Source organism: Crocuta crocuta, unplaced genomic scaffold, assembly GCF_008692635.1.
Source record: "Crocuta crocuta isolate KB4526 unplaced genomic scaffold, BGI_CrCroc_1.0 scaffold179, whole genome shotgun sequence".
Lineage (NCBI taxonomy): Eukaryota > Metazoa > Chordata > Mammalia > Carnivora > Hyaenidae > Crocuta > Crocuta crocuta.
In genome coordinates, this window is record NW_027551568.1 from 1873796 (window position 1) to 1894709 (window position 20914).

At 44.2% G+C, this 20914-nt stretch overlaps 1 protein-coding gene across 5 annotated transcripts in view; it reads left to right on the top strand.

Annotated features, from left to right (window-relative positions):
- The window catches only part of ADD1 (adducin 1), an 84493-nt gene that overhangs the window by 49666 nt on the left and 13913 nt on the right, over positions 1-20914 (top strand). For all 5 annotated transcript variants that reach the window (XM_077750545.1, XM_077750546.1, XM_077750549.1 and 2 more), the window contains 6 exons: positions 4832-4983; positions 13004-13084; positions 13318-13467; positions 15201-15344; positions 15448-15546; positions 16270-16446. In XM_077750545.1, coding sequence (XP_077606671.1) covers positions 4832-4983; positions 13004-13084; positions 13318-13467; positions 15201-15344; positions 15448-15546; positions 16270-16446 — 803 coding nt within the window. The remainder of the gene's footprint in view (positions 1-4831; positions 4984-13003; positions 13085-13317; positions 13468-15200; positions 15345-15447; positions 15547-16269; positions 16447-20914) is intronic.

A 20914-nucleotide genomic window follows, 5' to 3' on the forward strand; every position in this document is an offset into this window, starting at 1 on the left:
TCAGCAAGGAGCTTGCCCTCAGCAGCTGTTTTTGGTTACCCAGTGTGGTCTAACCCTTTTCAGAATAAGAAGTTGGTTTCCTGTCATTCTAAGATGACCAATTATTATTTTTTAGTATTACTTTAAACTCATAGATTTAAATATATTTAATGTGTTTCAGAATGTTACAGTTACTTGTTGTGATACTAACACTGTCCAATCTTTGATCAGTGGAAGTCTCACCAGGTTGACCTCTGAGCCTAGTGCTTTGACAGTTTTTAAGCCATCCCCCACGAGGAAATGTTCCAGGGTCCCCTAGTACACTTCCTGCCCCAGATCTGGGATCAGCCATTTCTCTAAGAAATCTATTTCTGGGGCGCCTGGGTGGCTCAGTCAGTTGAGCGCCCGACTTTGGTTCTGGTCATGATCTCACGGTTTGTGGGTTCGAGCCCCACGTTGGGCTCTGTGCTGACAGCTCGGAGCCTGGAGGCTGCTTCGGATTCTGTGTCTCCCTATCTCTCTGACCCTCCCCTCTTACACTGTCTGTCTCTCTCTCTCAGAAATAAATAAAATATTAAAAAAAAAAAAATCTATTTCTTTTTGTGGGAAATGGAAATTGGGTACTAGGGATGCTCATTGCTACTGGATTACTCATTCTTTTCTAGGCCTTTTTAGTGGACATAACTAATATTATTTATTATGTAACATAATAATAAATATATATTATGTGAATTATATGGCATATTGTTGGCCCACTGGAATTTTAAGTATATTGGAATTATGCTCATAGTTCTAATCAAAATTCAGTGCTAAAGGGTTTTTACTGAACCTTTTCTATCTAACACTTATTTTCCTTTCTTCCACAACAAGAATTCTGGCCTTTCAGGACAACCAGGAATAACAAAACCAGAATATTACATAATTACTCATTTGTTTTCCCATATATCACAGGCAGTACCCATACTCTACCAACAATCTGTTTTCTTTTCATGATTTAAAATAGTTACATTCTGTGTTGTCAGAGCATATTGCATGTTATGATCTCTCTCTTATAATGTTTCTTTAGTGTTACAATTAATATTATAAGAAATATATCTGACCACTCACCACCAGCCCCTATACCCATGTACCCGCAGCATATTGGTTGTCTGAAGTGCCTCTGAGCAGAGGTCTCAGGAAAGACTTGTGGAAACAATACTCTTTGAATTCTTGCCTGCTGTGGCCTCTGTACGTCAGTATTAATCGAGTTTGTTACGTTAGGGTATAAAACGCTAGACTCCCATTTTCTATATGCATCTTAAATAGATAATTAATTTTCTTCTGTCTCGAAGCACAGCTGTTAAAATTGAAGGTACTCTCCATATCAGTGACCTGGTCTCTTTTCCTGGATGTTCAAAGTACTTTTTTCTTTCTAGAGTCCAGCAGTTTTATCAGAATATGTCTTAATGTTGGTCATTGTGGGTTAATTTTCTCAGATGATGCACTCTTCCAGATCTTTTGTATTTTAGCAATATTGAATTGGTTTTTAGTATTTATTCTGTTCCCTGTTGTTTCCTACTTGAGGATTCCTGTTATATGCGTGTTGGAGTTTCTTTGTCTTTAACTGTCACTTGTTCTCAGATCCTTTTTTATTGCTTCATTTCTTTATGATTTAAAAAAATATCCATTTCATGTTCTTCTCTATTTTAATTTAGTATGTATGTATGTATTTAGAAGATTTTGTTTCATTTTATTTTTTAATTTTAGTATGTTATTTTATTTTTTAATTAAAAAATTTATTTATATTTTAGAGAGCAAGTGAGTGTGGGTAAGGGGGAGAGCGAGAGGGAGCGAGAGTATCCCTTCTAGGCTCTGCACCGTCAGTGCAGAGCCCAGCTTGGGGCTCAAACTCACAAGCTGTGAGATCATGGCCTGAAGCGAAATCAAGTGAGATGTTTAACCAACTGAGCCACCCAGTGTCCTCTAGATTTTATTAAAAAAGTTTTTTTTAATGGTTTATTTATTTCTAGGAGAGAGAGAGAGACAGCGTGAGCAGGGGAGGGTCAGAGAGAGAGGGAGACACAGACTGAAACAGGCTCCAAGCTGGCAGTCAGCACAGAGCCCGATGCGGGGCTCGAACCCACGAACCGTGGGATCATGACCTAAGCGAAAGTCGGACGCTTAACCGACTAAGCCACCCAGGCGCCCCTAGATTTTATTTTTAAATAGTGTCTATACCCACTGTCATCAGGCTCAAATTTAACAATCCCAGGATCAAAAGTTGCATGCTGTACTGCCGGAAACAGCCAGGTGCCCCTTAGTTTAGTATTTATTTTTAAAATTATTTTTTCATTTATATCTAATTCCTTTTATGTTCTAGCCCTCATTTATGAATGAATTTTTCTAATTATATTAAATGTTTTTTCATATCTTCTGTTGTTAATACCTTTCTTTACCATGTTATAAAACAGTAAGTTATAGTTTCTGTCTGTTTTGCGGACATGTCTTTCTTGTGTGCTTTCATTATCTGTAGGGATGTGATTCTGCTCTTCTTTCTTAAGTAATTTTTGTGTGATGTTTGATCATGATTTTTTGGGTTCATTTTTATACAAAATTTGGGTTTTTTGGAGATTTCTGGTTCAAGCAGGCTTTTCTAATGTCATGGCTCTAGAGCTCCCTCCTCTGTTGTTTTTGCAAAGTGCTAAAAAATACTGCAGTTCATTGAATGCAGTTGGGTTCGGTGTCCCTTCCTTGCTTTTATCTGGACTCCTGTTTTCTTTATAGTTCTGTGCTAGTCAGTTTGGGTTCTAATTACCATAAATTTCTTAGTGTGAGACCTTGTCGTAAAAGACAATTTAAAATGGTTAGTTTGGAGAAGTTCTAAGGATTTAAGTGTACAGAGCTCCTCTTGGTTCCAGCTGCTGTTCTCAAATTGGCCTCCGGGCTTTGTGGTGAGTTCTTGATGGTTCTTTTGAAGGCCTTAGGTTTGGCCAGTGGTTTGCATTTCCTTCTGATTTCTCCTCTATGTATGCTGATATCATACATTCTGTCTTCGTCAACCCTACCCAATTACATTTTCAGTTTTGTGGGTCTGCCTTATTACCTAGTGTTGTTGTAGATATCATTCGTAAGTTTTTGGCTTTGATATCTTAGTTGCTGTAGTTAATTTTTTTATGGAGTGTTGAGATAGAGATTTAATAAGATTTAAAAACTATATTGTCACTGTTACCATCTTTTGAAAATCTTTAAAAAACAATTTTTTAAATTTTTTTTTTTTTTTTTTAAATTTCTGAGAGGGAGAGAGAGACAGCGTGAGCAGGGGAAGGTCAGAGAAAGAGGGAGACACAGAATCTGAAATAGGCTCCAGGCTCTGAGCTGTCAGCACAGAGCCAGACACGGGGCTCGAACCCATGAACCATGAGATCATGACCTGAGCCGAAGTCAGACGCTTAACCAACTGAGCCACCCAGGTACCCCCTAAAAAACAATTTTTAAGAATTAAAGATCTAGGGGGTACCTGGCTGGCTTAATTGGAAGAGCAGGCAGCTCTTGATCTCAGGGTAATGAGTTCGAGAGCCTCAAGCCCCATGTTGGGTGTAGAGATTACTGAAATAAATAAAACTTAAAAAAGAATTAAAGATCTAAAGTAGATGATTGACCTATGTTAAATCAAGATGATAGGTGGTTTTTGGTATTGTTTTCTATATTTTTCTGTATGCTTAAGATAGTTTATAATTAACAAGATCCAAATCTAGCAACATGTAATGAGGAGCCAGGCAAATACTTTTGTGGCTGAGATAATCCCCTCTCCCCCAATCATGATGTATTATTTTTTGTATTTATTGCTGGATTATTTGCTCAAAATTTGTTAAGTAATTTTTAGTCTGTGGTCATGAGAGATACTGGTCTGTTTTTCCTTGTAATGTCATGTAACATAGTATATTTGTATGGTTTTGTTATCGAGATAATGCCGGGCCTGATAGAAGGAATTGGAAAGTGCTCTGGAAGGGTTTGTGTAGAATTTTTTTTAGAAGAGTTTGTATAGAATCGGTATTACTTCTGACTTAAATGTGTGGTAGAATTCATGGTGATGCCATCTGGGCCTAGAGTTTTCTTTATGGAAATGTTTTTAACTGCAAATTCAGCTTCACGAAGCAAGGCTATTCAGGATGTCTGTTTTTTCTAGAGTGAGCTTTTGGTAGCTTGTGTCTTTCAAAGATTTTGTTTTTTTTCATGTATTCTGGTCTACTTAGTTCATATTATCCTGTTACTATCCTTTTAATGTCTGTAGGATATGTACTTTTGTCCCTTCTCTACTGCTTCATAGTATAATTTCTACCTCCATCGTGGTTTTTTTTGGAGTCTGGCTAGAGGTGTATTTTATTTTATTTTGTTTATTGTTTATTTGTTTATTGTTATTTTATTTGTTTATTATGTTTTTCATTTCCTTTTATTTCATTATTTTTAATCTTCTCAAGATTAAATCAGTTTTCCTCTATTTTTCTGTTTGATATCTCTTTTTATCTTTATTCATTTTTTTCTTATTTTTGGATTTAGTTTTCTCTTTTTTTAATTTAATAAGGTGAAACTAGATCATTAAAAAAAAACCCTTTCTTCTTTTCTAATATATATGTTTACTACTGTACATTTCCTGCTAAGAATTGCTTTATTGTATCCCATAAGGTTTGCTGCCTTTGTTCTCGGTTTCTATTAACTATTAATGTTGGGCAACATGATCTTTGAAATAGTCTTTGAAGTTTTTAAGACTTACTTTGTAGCCTTGTGTGGGAGATTAATGTCTCAGGATTATTATTATTTGTTTTACATTTGATAAGAACTTGTAAGTCTTTGATTTGTTTGTCTTCTGTTTCAGGTCTTGGTATGGTGACTCCTGTGAATGATCTGAGAGGGTCTGATTCAATCGCCTATGACAAAGGGGAGAAGCTACTGCGGTGTAAGTTGGCAGCATTTTACCGATTGGCAGATCTGTTTGGATGGTCTCAGCTTATCTACAATCATATCACAGTGAGTATTGAGTGGGGTCGTGACCGCGTGATAAGCGGAATGTTATGTGTCTGGCATCACTGCTTCCCGTTTAGGAGAAGAAGGGAGTCCACTGAGCTGAAGTAAATCGTAGAACACTTTCTTCCTGATTCCTGACTGAAGAGTGTTATAATCTGAGAATTATCCAGTTTGAATTAAAAATTATGAGACCAGGAGATCTTTAAAACTCCTTTCTTGCATGCTGACCTAATAACCAAGTGTTTACCCAAGTACAGTGGTCCTCCGTTACCTGGGCTTTGCTTTCCACGGTCTCCATTACTGTAGTCAACCAGTCCAGAGGCAGGTGACCCTCCTAGCCTGTCGTCAGGTCAGCGGCAGGTCACGCCGCATCACATCCCGTGTCACTCCGTGTCCACACGTGGGCACTTCGTCATCTCACATCATTGCACGAAGGGTGAGTGCAGGATAGAGAGGGGCCCCATTCACACGACTTTCATTACAGTGTGGATAACACTTGTTTTGGTTTATTGTTACTTGTGTTCTTAACCTCTTACTGTGCCCAATTTATAAATTAAACCGTGTGGTAGGCGTGGAAGGATAGGAAGCACGGTGTGTGTAGGTTTGGCACTGTCAGCTGTCCTCGGTTTCAGGCATCTGTTGAGGGCCTTGGGACGTCTGTCCCACAAATAAGGTATAGGCAGCTCCCAGAATTCTTTTTATGCCTAGAAACCCAAGAATGAAGACTTTTTTTTCCTATTCTGACCAAAGTCTTCTATTTCTCATAGTTATTTCTTCAGCTACTCCAGGTTTAGCTATTTTCCAACATTTTCAGGACTTCTGTTTTCTGCAGTGAATACTTACTGGATGTCAGTGTAAATATTTATTCCGTACCAAGCATTGTTCTAACTCTGGGGTTATGTCAGTGACTGCGGCAGGTCCTGCCTCTGTGGATCTTCCTTCCCACGTCCCCGTCCACTGGCCAATGTTCACTCCCTCTTTGGTCCAGCTTGGATTTCATGGTGCCGCATCACTTCGGGAACACTCTTTGTCAATGCTGTACTCTCTCTCCCTGCGCCTGACCAGCTAACCCTGCTGCAGAGCGCCTCCACAGGGCCCATGGGCTCTCTCCGTAGATGACAGATGGACCCAGGACACTGCCTGGCGCCGTGAGATGTCTCATCAGGAGCTCACTCATATGTCTACTCTCTCTACTACTGTCTACAGAACTCCTAACCTCTCTTCTCTTAGCAGATGCCTGCGGCGTGTCATTGAGCAGATGGGAATGCCCGCCTGCTGTTTGTGCCCGTTCCGTGCCCCTGACTGCCCCCTTCCTGCCTACAGCCGGCTTTGTTTCCCAGTTGGAATTTCATCTCCACTTGCCATCTTAGATTCCTAATGCGTTGTCAGCTATTTATTTTTTTCTTTGCCCTTCCGTAGAGACCATCTTTGTTTCACTCTTAAACTTGTTCCAGTCTGTTTCTTCAGTTAATTTCCTTTGTTGACTATTTGAACTTTGTAGTACAGCGCCTGCTTATAGCAACAGGTGTACCTCACATGAACATCTAAAGAAGCTGCGATCCTGCGAAAACTCTTAGCTCCCTTCAGGCAGCTGGTGTTAACAGCTGTTTAAATTGTTTTGCCCTTTTCTGTATACCCAGCACACATGTAGGTGATTTGCACTTGCGGACTTGTAAGTAGTGACGGGCTCAGCTCCAGCGTGGACTCCAGGGAATGCTAAGCCTCCAGGGCTGCAGTCTGGAGCCCACCTTTGTGACCAGTGCGCTGTGCTCCTGGGATGTGATAGGGATCTTTCCAGAGATACTGCGTTACTCTGCCCTCCTTCTCTTCCCCACGTTACCCTTCAAGTTCGCTTTTCAGAATGCAAACCTGGCCCTGTCGTATCCACGCTGTCGTATCCACGCTGTCGTGGCTGTAGGACGCTGTCCACCCAGTACCTCTGCTGTATTTCCCCCAAAGCTCTTCCCATCATCCGTACTTCACATTTGCTTATCTGTCATCCATGTCCACTCACGGGAATATCGACCCTGGGAAGTCTGCCTCCGTTGTGTTTCCTGCTGTGTCCCGACGACCAGGAACGGTGCTAGGCGCACAGTAGGCACACAGTGAGCTCTGGGGTGAAGTCTCCCACACTGCAATCTGGTCTCAGCAAAACTATGGGACAGGAAGTCCACGACGCCTCTTGGTGCTTGGTCAGAGGGTCCCCTTGGCCTGTCAGAAGTGCCAGTCCTCTTCCTAGTGCCTGCGTGGAAATTGCTGGCACCTGTGGCTGATGACGCTCCACCGAGTGCTCGGTGTAGAGATATAACGCTCAACGGTTGGCTAAAAATTAGTTCTATGAAAATGTTACAGCTGTAATAGGAAATTAATCCTTGGCTTTAATATCACCTTCCATTGGGAGATGGGGGAGTGGATTTAAAATGCTGTTTACCAGTAGTCCTGGTATGAATGCTATTTCATAATAGGTTTAACTTGCTGAAATTGCTCCCCTTGCCCTTTATTTAGGACTTCTTCGTTGAATATTTACTGTTCTGTAGATGATCTGTGTGGCCCTTACTCCTTTGTAAAAAAGAGATTTAAGCATCAAAATATTTCCTGTATCTTGTGAACTACAGAATCTTTGAGGGAGAAAGTTTTATTTTTGTTTTTTCTTAACTACTGTGGCCTGCATTTTTTGTTTTTTAATCTATATGCTACATATAAACACATAATAGCAAAGAAATATTAACGGTATCTCTCAGTGCAGCCAGAAAGTGCAAACAGGTCCTGGTGACCTTTCTTTGAAAGAGGCCACAGGGCTTTTCTGCTGAAGGGATTTCAGAGTGCTGGCAGGCCTTAGGGGTTGCAGACGGCTGGCTGAATTAGATCTGTTTTAAGACTGCATTCCATTTAGCTAAGCTGTGGGGAGTGTCGGTGGCCAGGGTGACCCCGTTAGCACATGAGCTGGCCTTTTTCTCTTCGTGGTTCTTAGCTGATGCTGGGGCTTTCCATCCCTCAATGCCTCTGGTGGTAGTGGGGTGCCGGGGTCAGCTCCGGCCTGGACTCCAGGGAGTGCTAAGCCTCTGAGGTGGCGGTCAGAGCCCACCGTGTGATTAGTGCGCTGCGCTTCTGGGACATGAGGTGTGTCTTTGCCAGAGATACCGAGTCGGGCGTGTTTGGTTTTCATACATGAGTGTTCAGTCTTTGTGGACAGAGAAGGGGCATCAGGTGTGTGGGAAGATGCGCAGTGAGAGTAACGCTGGTCTCTTAGAGACTAGAAACTTTATTTGTAGGGGTGCCTAGGTGGCTCAGCTAGGTAAGGGTTGGGCTCTCTTTCTTTTTTTTTTAATGTTTATTTTTGAGAGAGAGCATGAGTTAGGGGAGGGGGAGAGAGAGACAGAGAATCCCAAGTAGGCTCTGCGCTGGCAGTGTGGGGCTTGAACTCATGAACCGTGAGATCCTGACCTGAGCCGAAATCAAGAGTCAGACGCTCAACTGACTGAGCTACACAGGTGCCCCGCATCAGACTCTTGATCTCAGCTCCGGTCTTGATCTCTGGGTCTTGAGTTTAATACCTGCATTGGGTTCTGCGCTGGGTGTGGAGCCTATTTAAAAAAACAAAAACAAACTTACATGGAAATTTCCTCCATCTTTTTTTTTTTTTTTTTTTCAAATTTTATTTAATATTTATTTTTGAGAGAGAAAGACTGAATCCAGGCAAGGAGAGGGACAGGGAGAGGGAGACACAGAATTGGAAGTAGGCTCCAGGCTCTGAGCTGTCAGCACAGAGCCCGATGTAGGGCTTGAACTCAAGAACCACGAGATCATGACTTGAACCCAAATCGGAGATGCTTAACCAACTACACCACCCTGGCTGGCACCCAGCACTTTTTCCTTTTTTTTGCTTCATACTCAGAAAATCATATATTTTAAACTTTTTCCAGTAAAATATGTAGATTTGTTAGACTTACTCTTGGAAAAATGTGTTAAAAGAAATAAGTGAAAGAAGAAAAAGTGATAGCATTATTTATAATAATAAAATGTGAGTCTAAATATCCAATGGTAGGTAGGAAATGGCCCAGTTATTCAATATCAGTTTGAGGGAATGTTATATATTATGAAAAATACTTACGAAGACCATGTGGAAAAAATGAAAAATAGTTAATACAAAAGAGGGAATATAAAATGTTTACCGTTTATAACTATGAATTATGTCTATTTAGAGACTGGGAAACAAGAAGTCATTAGAAAATGGCTATGTAATAGGTTTTTAATGTGGAACCTGATAGCATGCTTCTAAAATTTATAGGGAAGATGGGAGTACAAGAATGGCTAAGATGAACTGAGTGAGGAGAGGTTTTTTTCCTCGTAACTGTGAATTTATAAAGTGACGCTAATTAAAATAGTGTGCTTTGGGCAAAGGAAGAGACAGAGCCGTAGGATGGAACCGAACCCAGAGCCGGATCTCATATATTGAAATCAGAGATGCCAAGGAGTCTGCGTTGCAGAGCAGCACGGAAGGGTGCACAGGCAGTAACTGGTGCTGGCACAGCTGGATTGAAAAATCCAAATTGAAGAGTTACATTGGATTCATACCTTACATATTTATACCCACAAAGCAATTCCAATGAATTCAGAATTAAATGTGAGAGGTTACACTTTAAAAATTTTAGAATGGGGTTGCCTGGGTGGTTCAGTTAGTTGGTTGAGCGTCCTACTTTGGCTCAGGTCATGATCTCACAGTTCGAGAGTTTAAGCCCTGCATCTGGCTCTGTGCTGTCAGCATGGCACCTGCTTTGGATCCTCTGTCCCCCTCTCTCTGCCCCTCCTGGGCTCGTGCTCTCTCTTTCTCTAAAATAAAGAAAAATTAAAAAAATTTTTTTTTTTTGGATCAGGGCCTCTGGGTTGTGGCTCATTTGGTTGAGCATCCGACTTCAGCTCAGGTCATGACCTTGCAGTCCGTGATTTCAAGCCCCACATCAGGCTCTGTGCTGATAGCCTGCTTCAGATCCTCTGTATCCCTCTCTCTCTCTGCCCCTCCCCAGCTTGTACTCTGTCTCTCTCAAAAATAGATAAATATTTAAAAAAAATTTTAGGATCAATATAGGCAAAAATCATTGACCCTTACCTCGTTATTTGAAAAAATTTTTAAAAACCTTCATTTATTTTTGACAGTACAAGGAAGGGAGGAACAGAGAGCGAGGGAGACACAGAATCCAAAGCAGGCTCCAGGCTCTGAGCTGTCAGTACAGAGCCTGACATGGGGCTCAAACTCCCCAACCACAAGTTCATGACCCATGCCAAAAAGTCAGACGCTTAACTGACTGAGCCACCCAGGTGCCCCATTGACCTTTAACTTTTGACCTAAGGAAAGAGGTCTTAAGACCCAAAAGCACCAATTATAAAATAAAAGATGGATAAAATTGACTATATTAAAATGAACAAATTTCTCATCATTAAAAGATGCCGTAAAGAGAGTAAAAATCGGGGAGGGGGGTGTCTGGCTGTCTCAGTTGAAAGAGCATGCAACTCTTGATCTTGGGGTTGTGAGTTCAAGCCCCATGTTGGGGGTTCAGATTACTACAAAAAAAAAAAAATAAACTTGAAAAAAAAGAAAGAGTGAAAAAAAGAAAACGTACAGCCTGGAAGATTTTGCCTCACAGGTAACCAACAAAAAATGAGTATCCAGAATAAAGAACTATAAGAATGAAAAGGACAAACCAGTATGGTCATTTTATGACCAAAAGACAAGAAAGGAATTTCACAGAAGGGGAAATAAGATGGCTCATAAAAATATGAAAAGTTGCTCAACTCAGTACTGACCAGGAAATTATAAATTAAAACCACAGTGGAATACCATATCACAGACATTAGATTTTAATTTTTAAAGAAGATGATAGTAGAAGCATATAACTGCCCCCCACTACTGGCCGGGGTGTCCGTTTAACTAGGCCCTCTGGAGACAATTTGGTGTCGCTCCAGAGAAATTTGACCACGTATGCTAGGCGGCAGGTGCAAGAATGTTCACATTTTTAGTAGCAAAATGGGAACTGTGGCCGTCGACGGAAGAATGGATACATAGATCGTATATTCATCCAGCGGACGTTCTACAGCAGTGGAAGTGAACACGTGATAGGCATGTCTATCATAGTTAAGAGGAATCTCAAAAATACTGTCACTGGAAAGAAAATACAGGAAGATTCCAATTATTGGAAGTTCATAAACAGATAAAAATTAATATATTGCTTAAGGATAAATATATATAAGATGAAACTGTAAGGAAAAGGAATAAGATGCTTATACATAATTCAGGATAGCAGTTCCTTCTGGGAGTGGGGAAGGGACACGGCGCTTCCGGGATCCTACACTTCCTCTGTTCTGAAGCTGGTTGAGAGATACACGGGCATTTGATTTTTTATACTTAAGTTGTGCATGTGCCTTCTGAGCACTCTGTATGTTGTTGCAAGATAAAACTTTTAATGTCAGTAAAAAGGTCTGACATTTAATTTTTCCTTATTTTTTCCTTATTTTTAGCCTTAGTTTTCATTTCAGTATATACACAAAGTAATTCTTTGCTTTGTGTTTTTTATTTTGACCCAGGTTGGGAATTGGGGCAATTGTGTAGGTTTGTTTTAGACAGTTAAAAAGATGCATGCTTTTTAAAGTACAAGAACTGACTTGAGAAGTAAGCCTAGCAAACTTGGCCTTAAAGGGAAAATATTTCGCGAATGATGGAACCCACGTGTACATTTTTGAAACAACTCAAAGAGCAGAAAGCAGGGGGTGGGGATCTGAAGAGAGGTGGAGGTGGATTAAGAACAGGCTCATTCTTCATCGTGATTTACTGCCGTCGCTCCTACTGCCGCTGGTGATAGTAGCTGTGGGGAAATGCCGTGTGCTGAGAGCTTATTGTGCGCGCCAGCCCTTATCATCCCCTCTTTATGGATAAGAAGACTGGGAGCGCAGGGTCCCCAAAGCAGCACAGCCCATTCTTGGCAGAGCTGGGCTTCTAACTGCGGTCTTACCTGAGTGTGGATCCGCATTATGCCATCCTGACTTTAGCACCAAGGCGACAGGAGGAGGTAGCGTGGTTTCGGGGTCTGAGAGCTAAATCGTACAAGCGGGGGACTTTGTTCTGTGTTGTGCGCTAGGAAGAGTGCTGAGAAACTCAGGAAGACAGGTTTCTGCTCAGTGTGGGTGCGGACGTTTGGGTGATCAGGTCTCTCTCGGTTCATTTCTGGGTCGCCTCCCGCCCCTGGAATGGAGCCGGTGGTCAGTGGCCGTTTGCTGAATGAAGTGAGGCCCAGTGAGGACGTGGTGAGCTTCCCCCTCCGTACCCCTGCCCTGGCAGGCGGGGCGCGCGTCTGTGTGGGCCAGAACGGAAGTCACTGCGCTGGTTGGGAAGTTGGACTAAACACCCTGCGTCCCCACAGACGCACGCTCCGCCCGCCTGGCCCTCGCTGCAGTTCTTAGCCCGGCAGTGAGCGCGTCCCAAGGCAGCGGCTTTGGGGAATCGTTTGGGTTCTCCCAGAATCACCCTGAACGGGCAGGACTGTTTTTCTCCTCTTGTGTCACTAGCATCTAGCGCAGGTACACGTTGAACGAATGGAGGATGGAAAGCAGTGGAGGAAGGGGCAGACCCACCAGGGGCCTGATGACGTGTAGAGGCTTTGTGAAATCCGTCAGCGGTAGGGCGAGCTCTGGGTTGCGATTTTTATGGTGGTTCATTATCGTGCAGATTTTGAGTACGAATAAGTTTTGGTTTTCACTAGTATACGCCCCCGGAGCGACACCTTCTGGCGTGTGATGCTGGTTTGGTAGCCACAATGATCTGTCATGAGTGTGACCGAGATGCACTTTATGTACCTGATAAATTACTGCAGCATAATGATGGAAAGCTTCCGGTACCTCGTAGCTTTGTGGCAGACGCTGTACTTAGCTGCTTTCCTGTGTAGTTCACTGAATGCGCACCAGCCCGTGAGTTTGTGGATGGAAAGATAATTTCAGTTGGATTTTTGAGCTAACTTGGTAATTTTCCTCACAGACCAGAGTGAGCTCCGAGCAGGAACATTTCCTCATCGTTCCCTTTGGACTTCTCTACAGTGAAGTGACTGCATCCAGCTTGGTAAGAATATCCTTTTCCTCTCGGCCGTTATGTATGTTTAGGTCATATTAGATAATTAAACACCTTTTAAACACCTTTCCAAGAAAGGGGAAGAGGTTTATGTTTTGTGTGATTAACTCCCAGAAAAACTTTAGAACTAGTTATAAACACTTTAAACTTTGGTTTAAAGAATTCCTAGTAAGGGTAACTTGCAATCCTCTGGACACTGACAATTTTGATTTGCTTATTTTCAGGTTAAAATCAATTTACAAGGAGATATAGTAGATCGTGGGAGCACTAATCTGGGAGTAAATCAGGCTGGCTTCACATTACATTCTGCAATTTATGCTGCAAGGCCCGACGTGAAGTGTGTGGTCCATATTCACACGCCAGCAGGGGCCGCGGTGAGTGTGTTGCCTTGAGGGCAGCTTACGTTTGAAAGCTGTTTAGTGAAAGGGACCCCACATTTCTTCACAGGTGCCCTCTCTTGAGGCAAGTTAGTAAACCTAATTTTGTTGGAGTAAAAAAGGTTTTTTACTAAATTTGACTTTCTTAGAAGAATTTTTTTTTCCTTTTAAGGGGTCCATATACTATCCAGTTTTGGAAAACTTGTGTGAGTGAAAATGTCCGCTAGACTTAACAGTTAGCAAATCATTAGCGTATTGAGGGTGAGGACAGATTTCCATGTCGTGAAGACTGACTGCAGTAAGTGAGACTCCTTGTGTGAGACGCCGGGAGTGGGGGGTGGGGGGGTCTGGGGAGGCTGCGGGAGGGCGCTGGGGGCTCGAGGAAGGGCCAGCTGGAGGCAGGAGGCCCGAGCCCGCTGGTGGGCCGTGGGGAGGAGCCCGGTGTGAGACGGAGAGGTTGAGGCCTAGAAACCCCTAGGCCTGTTTGGCCTGGAGCCGGCAGGAGCCGGGATGGATCATGATAGGAGATGAAGGGGGAACGGCTATTGCAAGAGGAAGGCACAGACGTTGCAGGCTGTTAGGAGACTGGCTTCTAAGCCTAGAACCTCCCCAGAGCCCGCCCCAGCCCAGTCACCAAGCCTGGGCCGTTCTGGTGCCAGCAGCCCAGACCTCTCAGTATGAAAACACCCATTCAGGTTGTTGGGACGGTCATGTGACAGCGAAACACTACAACTATCTAGAATTGGCTTTTTATCACCCATTTCATTCTTTAATGACTTTGTGGGCTTATTTGTACCACACATGGATTCAGTAATATAGAATTCTATGATGTTTTAATGTCATGCATATTGGATTGTTTTGAAGCATGTTAGGTCTGTCTGATTTGTTTATTTTACTTTGAACATGTGGTTCTAGATGTGAACAGAGGAGTTTTATTAGATCTGTCATTGTTTGAAGTTTCTTTTGTAACAAGATGCGTGCTTTCCTAGCCACAAAAAGTCTGTGCATTTTAAAGAATCTTTCGAGGTCCCCTTGAGAATATGGTTCCAAACAGTTTACCATGTGATTTGTTTGAAAACTTAGCAGATCGCTTCACTTGGTAAGGAAATTCTTCTTACAAGAAGACTGTGAAAGGAATTTAGTGCTGTATTGCTTCTTTTGTGGTGTTGGGTTTTTAGATGAACTTGTACGTGAATTTGTTGCACCTCTAGACCCTTTTGAATCTTTGGAGCCTGTTTGTTCGTCTTGGTAGAAAACCTTCAAAATTAGCGTGTTCTAAAATCAGTTTGGGAAATGTAAGGAAACTGAAGGGCTATATGAATGCTTAAGATTTATTTTTACTTATATAGAAATTTATAGCATAGTTGTCCTAAGTTTCAGAAATTTGCTCTTATGTAAATATCTGGTTCGGGTTCACCTACGACCTCAGATGAAAAGTGCATCAGAATGTCTCTGCAGTGGCCCGACTCATTCAGGGGAAGCTGTTGTCTCTCCTTGCGTTAGGCCAGGGCTCATCTTACCCTGAAGCCTGAGCTCCCACGGCGGTAGGAGTTCTAAGTGCACATGGGTAGCAAGCCCCAGAAGTTAAAGTTCATAGGTTCCTTTACTTCTGAGAAGATAACAAAATAAAATCTGTCCTCCTGTTTATTTCTCTGAGGAGAGCATGTGCCGTGTCATCAACGCATGATTCTTGATTTCCCTTCATTCACGGTGACTTGCATGTTCTCTAGGTCTCTGCGATGAAATGTGGCCTCTTGCCGATCTCCCCGGAGGCACTTTCCCTTGGAGAAGTGGCTTATCATGATTATCATGGGATTCTGGTTGATGAGGAAGAAAAAGTATTAATTCAGAAAAATTTGGGCCCTAAAAGCAAGGTCAGTGGGCATCTAATGTGGTCTTTAAGTTACAGAGGGAAGAAGTTGTTAAAGCGCCAGTCTCCTTGCCTCGCTCCTTAGGGCTTTCATGTTTCCCTCTCAGGTTCTTATTCTGCGGAACCACGGGCTCGTGTCTGTTGGAGAGAGCGTCGAGGAGGCTTTCTACTACATCCACAACCTTGTGGTCGCGTGTGAGATCCAGGTGGGTGGTGGCCGCTCAGGTCGGTCTGCAGCTTATCTGGGTGTGTGCAGGGTTTCCGTAGAGTTTCGGTACTTGTTTCATAGGAATGGGTCTTTGCATAGTCTCTTTGCCAAAGACAAGCTTCTGGATTTGGAAATTGGCCAGAGCAAATGCCATTTGACTGATTGATGCTGACAAATGATTACTGGGCTTTTCATTTCTAATTTTTTATTATTCAAATATGTCAGCCACCACCATTTACGGAGCACCTGGTATCAGGTGCTTCATGGATGTTATCGCATGTTCTTTCACTTGCTCCCCATGGCACTGTTTGTGAAAAAGCACATGCAGAGAGGCGGAGCCTTGCCTGTGGCCAATGGCCGTGAGCGCCACTGAGCCAGGTCGGCTCAACCCCAAGTTTGCGCTCCCTCCACTGTTACATTGACTTACGTTCTGACAGTACTGCGGTCCCCAGGCTCCTTCATGCAGTCTTCAGAGGTGCTTTGTTTGCCCATTTCTCCTCCAAGCATGAGCACCCAATATTTTTGTTACACGAAAGGAACTTCTGAAAATAACCTTGTGTGTGAATATTTATTGCTATCCGTTCTCCATGTTTGATTCTTACACTCTGATGACGTGGTTTCTTTTGAAACCTACGTTTCTGTCTCAGTGATCTCTCACAGCCATCGGGCCCTCCCGCCTCAGTAACGAACTCAGAACTGCTGTTTGCTTGTTTTGGAAAAGGTTCGGACTCTGGCCAGTGCAGGAGGGCCAGACAACTTAGTCCTTTTGGATCCTGGCAAGTACAAAGCCAAGTCCCGTTCCCCGGGGTCCCCGTCAGGGGAGGGCACCAGCTCACCTCCCAAGTGGCAGATCGGCGAGCAAGAGTTCGAAGCCCTGATGCGGATGCTCGATAATCTGGTAAGAATGTTGCTACCACGTGATGATAAAGCTTTTGTTCTGAAAGCATAAGTGCTGGTGTTTTTATAGCAAGTGAAATGGCATGAAACTGTCTGCATGCAGTATCTGAGTGCTTCCACCCTCCCAAATCATGAAGGAGCACAGGGCAATATAACTTCTAAGCTAAATCACCGCAAAATGCAGAGGTGAGGGTTTCTTGTCATCTTTTGTTGTCTAAAGATAATCCACACTTAAACTGTGGGGACAAGAGCGCGGGGAATGCCCTGCTCTGAAGCAGGCTGCTGGGCTGGGGCTCAGTTGGTTGAGTGTCTGACTCTTGATTTCAGCTCAGGACATGATCTCCCGAATTATGAGTTCGAGCCCGTGTTGGGCTCTGTGCTGACAGTGTAGAGCCTGTTTGCGATTCTCTGCCCCTCCACCACTCATGTTCTCTCTCTCTCTAAGAAAATGGAAATAACTAAAAATAAATAAAATAGGCTGCTGGGTAACTCACTCCTAGAGTAGTAGCCGGCTTGGTACTGTCCCCCCACAAGCAAGCCATCTGGGGGTGCCTTCTACATCCGCTAGCCAAGTGCTTTGTTTTTGTTTTAGTGGTAACTTCTAGCTACGTGGGGCCCGATTACTGTATTTCACAGACATTTGCTGCTGATTTACTGGTGGGAGACACCTTCCTCCAAATTGCAGGGACACAGAGCGCAGCACAACACAGGAGCTGGGACGTGGTGTATTCAGCATTTAGTAAGGATGTTGTGGTGCTACCCAGCGGGATGTGGCCTGTGGTAGAGGGGTCGGGGAGGGATCTCATCCATTTGCAGGCATCAGGGAGAAAACCTGCCGTGGATGGCACTTGGAGGTGGTCTTGGAGAGCAGGTGAAGTTGAGGTAGGCTGAGATGGGAGAAGGAGGGTGTGTGTGTGGACTGCAGGCACTGCAGTGGGCGTGGGGGGTGGGGGTGCCTTCCAGGCACTTGTCTGGTATGAGCAGCTTCTTTAAATATTTACATCAAGACACCGTAAGACATAGGACTCTGTCGTACAGAGACATTTGGCTCCGTGCTTACTGCAGGGTCATACTGTTGGGATAGAGTTCGGGAGAGTCTGTCGTCTTTCTGCACGACATCAGGTGGTGTAGACACAAGGACCGGTCCCAGGAGTGTGGGACCGAGAAGCCTCCGGAAGGGCTGGAGGCCCCGTGTGTTGCTGTGGCCACGCTGGGCACTCTGGACAGCGGCTCCCGGGCCAGCCGGGTACGTTTCAGCCTTGCAGGACAGCGTCCCGATTGTTGTACGCAGTCTCACGTGGGAGGGGTGGCTTCAGAAGGCAGGAAGCTTAACTTTCTTGAAGCTGTTGGAACAAAAAGAATTCATGGGTCTGATTCAGGGTGTGCTAAGTGTTGTCAGGAGCTGGATTTGATGAGTCAGGGGGGAATGAACAGAGAAAGCAGAATCTTCCATAGCTTTTGAATTCATTTGCACCGTACAGGCGGACTGTGTTAACTGACCATCTTCTATTGAGCCAATAGCCATTAATAGGACACAGGGAGTTTATGACCCATCCCCAGAGGCGGACAAACATCCCAGATGTGGCCGCATATCTGTGATGGGTCCTGACAGCATGAGCAGAGCTGCGGAGGCAGAGACACTGGCCGCAGGCCAGGATTGGTCCCAGGAGACAGGAGGAGGGTGAGGCGCACTAAGAACATGGAAGAAGCAGCTGGAGTTAGGTGGCGGCAGATACCCCTGCGGGGCGCCCTGTCTTACAGCCTCTCCTCTTTCCTCCTGGCGGATGCTGTGGTCTCACTGCTCTTTACCTAGAAGTCAGGGAGGGATCAGCAGAGGGGACCAAGAGTCGAGAATGCAGCCCACCACGTCTTGTGTCCTCAGTGCATTCTAGAAGGTGGAAGGAGAGATATCAAAATCAGGCAATGACTCTTAATGTGATAGAGGAGGGAGAGGAAGGATGAAGAGACAGGTAAGTGAAGCGTTCGTTACAGGGGTGTTGTATTCAGTGTCCCTGATATGCGCAGGCTGTTATGTGGTTTTAATATTAGAAGGCTGTGTAGTTTGTAAGAAGTAATAATTATCACAGTCCATGTTTTAACTTAGCATTCTTTTTTTTTTAAATTTTTTAAGTGTTTTATTTACTTTGAGGGACAAAGTGTGAGTGGGGGAGGGGCAGAGAGAGAGAGGGAGACACAGAATCTGAAGCGGGCTCCAAGTTCTGAGCTGTCAGCATAGAGCTGAATGTGGGGCTTGAACTCACAAGCCATGGGATTGTGACTTGAGCCTAAGTCGGACGCTCAACCGACTGAGCCACCCAGGCACCTCATCATTCTTTTTTTTTTTTAATGTTATTTTTGAGAGAGAGAGAGAGAGAGTGAATGAATGAAATCTCAACCAGGTTCTGTGCTGTTAGCACAGAGCCTGATGCAGGGCTCAAAACCCAGAAAACCATGAGATCATGACTTGAGCCGAAACCAAGAGTCAAATGCTTAACTGACTGAGCCACCCAGGTGCCCCTTAACTTAACATTCTGATTAACCGTATATGTTTGCCAGTAATTGAGTAGGCTGGACAATAGTTGAAAATTCTCATACTGTAAGAACTATTTTAATATACACAGAAGAAATGCTGATTGCTTCCCAAACATGAAGATCTAATTCTAGCTTCCCACAGAAGGAGGGAATCCATATGTGTAACTATAAGCCACACAGTAGGTCCGAGGTCCGAGTACTGCCTCTACTTTTGGCTTGACAACATTTTTTTTTTTTAACGTTTATTCGTTTTCTAAGAGACAGAGTGTGAGCAGGGGAGGGTCAGAGAGAGAGAGGGAGACACAGAATCCGAAGCAGCTCCAGGCTCTGAGCTGTCAGCACAGAGCCTGATGCGGGGCTTGAACTCATGGGCGGTGAGATCATGACCTAAGCTGAAGTCAGACACTTAACCGACTGAGCCGCCCAGGTGCCCGTGCCCCTTGGCTTGACAGCATTTAAAGGGGAAGAATAAAGACTAACACCATACTCTCTGTGGGTAGAATTTTGCAAAGTTCTGGTGGTTTATCCTGAAGTCATGGAGACTACTCAAGAGTCTTGGCTCCATCAGCGAGGGGAAACGTGAGTCAACAAGCATTGTATTTTTCTGAAGCAGCCTTGTACGGTGGGGCCATGCTCTCTTGTCGTTCGTAGCACAGCATGGTTGTCAGCGTAAAAATTGAGGGTAGACGTTTACCAATCTTCCTGGGGGGGTGGGGAAGCGACCGCCGAGGGCTGCGTTTAGGGATTGTTACCGCCCTCTTTTAAATTGCAGTAAAGGGTGTTGGTAATGACAGTGGTCTCCCAAAGAAGAGAAGCACCCAGAGGGGAGAGAGTTCCCGAAGTGAGAGAAATGTGAATATTGTAAAGCACCTCGGCAAGGAGGGCACCGGCCAGGGCCGCTCTGATGTGACCCTCCTTCATTCTCCTGTCCTTCATGGGGAAGGTGCCGCGAGTGACTCAGTCCAGACATGAGACGGTGGGTCAGGAGCGAACTGAGCCAGATCCTTGGCCTAGGGTCTCGTAAGGTGGTGGCCAGGACTGGATTCTCCTCAGAAGGCTCGATGGGGGAGAACCCACTTCCAAGCTCCCTGAGATTGTAGACAGGATGCATTCTCTTACCACTGTAGGAGTCGTGGCAGCTCGCTTCTTCAGAGCTGGCAACAGACAGAGAGACTCAAGATGGGTGCCAGCCTCCTGTGTAATACATCCTACATCACCTTTGCCAGATTCCACGGGTTAGAAGCAAGTCAGGTCCTGCCCGCGTTCCAGGAGGGAGGGCGTTATAGCGGGTGGGGACCGTGGGGAGCCACCATAAGTGTGTGCCACACCCACCAGATGCTGTGCCTGGGTGGAGGGATGGGGAGCACGTCGTCCTGGCCTTGGAGAGAGTGTCTCCGGGAGCCAGCAGACTGCTTGGTCCAGCACGTGGGGTAAGTGCCGTTACAGTGATGACAGAGTGTGAACCACTGGGGCCCAGGCCTTAAAGCCTCGTAAGTGGTTAGGAGGCAGAATTGAAGGTTGTTACATTCAAAGAAAGACCCAGTTGTCATGAGGTGTACTTGTTTGATCTTCCCCAAAGCTTATCACAGTATCTTATCTAAACTTTATCATAAAAGGTTAAAAAAAAAGAAAATTTATTAATAAGTAAGTTGTTTACAACCTTTACTGTAGCCAGCAGCAAGTAAGCCCATTTAAATACTCACTTTATTAACTTTTAAAAATTGAGGTTGCCTTGGTGGCTCAGTCAATTAAGCATCTGACTCTTTTTATTTTGGCTCAAGTCGAATTTCACAGTTCCTGAGTTCGAACCCCCACATTGGACTCTGCGCTGACAGCGCAGAGCCTGCTTGGGATTCTCTCTCCCTCTGCCCCTCCCCTGCTTACACATGTGCACTCTCTCTTTATCAAAATAAATAAATAAATATTTAAAAATTTTT